Genomic DNA, 2,174 nt, shown 5'->3' on the forward strand with positions numbered 1-2,174 from the left:
TTGTTTGTCATGGTGTCTCAGAGTGAGCTAGCACTACTTATCCGTGAGAAAGTAGAACTGTTGGCATTATCAGAGGTGACATGGCATAATATCTATTACTTCTTCCTGTGAATAAGCCATGGGAAAGCCCCAAGGTCTCTCCCAGGATGGTGGTGGGTATTTCCTGGTAGACCTAAGGAAATGTCCTGTGGTAAACCATGTTAAGCCACAGTGCCATCCCTGGATCCAGGCCAAGCTGGGGATGCATAAAGCCAGACTTGCCCTCGGCTCTTAGTCAAACACCTTCCTGACATCATGAGGACCAGCAGCTTCTTTGTCCTGGTGGTGTTCCTCATCCTTGGGATTCTGGCTGCAGATGCAGCTGGCATAGGAGGTGAGTAGACAGGTAACCTGTTGAGGCTATGTTGGACTAAGAAGGGGCTCTCAGGGGGGCCCCTGGCAGGAAAGAGCTAACATCTGGAGCAGTAGCCACAATTGGAATTTGCTGACTGTTTCCATCATAGGCAGAGAAAACAGAAAGTGAACCAGTGAGTACACTGCTTTCACCCCAGTGATTGAGATATCAGGACTGTTTGTGGAAAATGTGTTGTCACATGGCCTTGGCCTCAGGTGTAGAAACCTCTGCAGAATGTGCAACAAAGTGTTTAGCCCCAGGATTCTGGCTCTTGTCCTCTGTTTGTTTGCACCATAAAGGCACTTGAGTAATCAATCCTACAAAAGGAGAGTAAGACACAACAGGTCTCAGAAATCATGTTGTGTGAGGACCCACATTTATAAGGAGGGAACTAAGATGTAGAGAGGAGTGAGGAATTTCAAAGGAAGCTCACAGAGCCAGGATGGAACTCAGGTAGCCTGGTATGTGGCTTAGGGCTCTTTCTCCCTCCTTTAAGTTTCCTCAGAATTGATAGTGTGTCCTTGCCACTCCTGCATGTCACCCCTGTCTGACTGCTGCTCCTGAGAGAATTGAAATGGAGAATGAGAGAGGAAAAAGACACTCAAGGAAACTGTGGCCCTGTAGACCCTTTCCTCAAAGAAAAGGGAAAAGACTTCTGAGAGTGCATTTACCTCTGCTACCTGGGGTGTACCTCTCCCACCTCAAGTCGTGGTTTGGGGATGCTGCAGTGAGCAATGACTAGACTTAAGGGAAAGACATGGTAAATGAAACAAACCTACTTGGTCTAAATGTGAGCTCATTCTTCTTTCAACAGTTCCTGTTAAAGGTCAAGACAATGTCAAAGGTCTGTTCAGTGGACAAGATCCTGTTAAAGGAAAAGTTTCCATTAAAGGTCAAGATCCAGTCAAAGGACAAGGTCCAATCAAAGGTCCAGTTTCCACCAAGCCTGGTGTCTGCCCTCAGATTCAGATCCGGTGTGCCATGATGAATCCTCCTAACCACTGTTTGAGTGATGCTGAGTGCCCAGGGGCCAAGAAGTGCTGTGTGGGCTCTTGTGGACGCATCTGTGTTGTCCCCCTGTGAGGTGAGCACTAGCTGGAGGAAGGAAAGGGGGATCCCTGAAGACAGAAGAAGGCTGAGCAGTGGGAAACAATTCCACATAGGTGAAAGGGAGGATATAGGGATGTAACAGGAAGATCCGAAGATTAGGGGTTCTCAGAGGTTATAACCGGGATATGGAAGGGGTGACCTGACTCTGAGGGCTTTGACAAGCTGATTCTCATTTCTGATTCTCTTCTCTTCCACCAGGTGGAGCTTGTCCTCACTACATCTGTCCAGTCCCCAGGGCTGCAGTCCACCATCTGGTCCTAGATCCTTGGAAATCTACTCATTCCCCCACTGACCTTTCTTCCTCTCATTCAGGATGCCCACACCTGGATCTGTCTCTCTCATCTACTTTCCAATAAAAAGACCTCCTTCTGCTGAATTTGTTTCTGTTTCTTGTGACTTCTGGGGTTCTGGCAACTCCAGGTAGATAAGTGAATAATTGGAACTCCTTGTCAGTGGAGAAGGGAATGAGATCCATGGTGAAGGAGACCATGGGCAGAAAAAAAGAGGTCTATTCTTAGGGCTCAATGTTAGAAATCCAACTTCAGTCTGTCAGTACTATCATCTCTATTTCACCAGGAAATGGAAATCTTGCCTTTGGCTTTGTACCAGGAAAAATATAATACACACACACACACACACACACACACACACACACACACACACACACACA

The 2,174-nt window shown here is 47.1% G+C and overlaps 1 protein-coding gene across 1 annotated transcript; it reads left to right on the plus strand.

Moving 5' to 3' along the window:
* Positions 1–294: 294 nt before the first annotated feature.
* Positions 295–1,477, plus strand: PI3 (peptidase inhibitor 3). The gene is made up of 2 exons (XM_008066927.1): positions 295–373; positions 1,209–1,477. The coding sequence occupies exons 1-2, from the start codon at positions 295–297 to the stop codon at positions 1,475–1,477; spliced, it is 348 nt and encodes a 115-aa protein (XP_008065118.1).
* Positions 1,478–2,174: the final 697 nt, after the last annotated feature.

This window comes from Carlito syrichta, unplaced genomic scaffold (genome assembly GCF_000164805.1).
Source record: "Carlito syrichta isolate Samal-C Ts95f unplaced genomic scaffold, Tarsius_syrichta-2.0.1 Scaffold309195, whole genome shotgun sequence".
Lineage (NCBI taxonomy): Eukaryota > Metazoa > Chordata > Mammalia > Primates > Tarsiidae > Carlito > Carlito syrichta.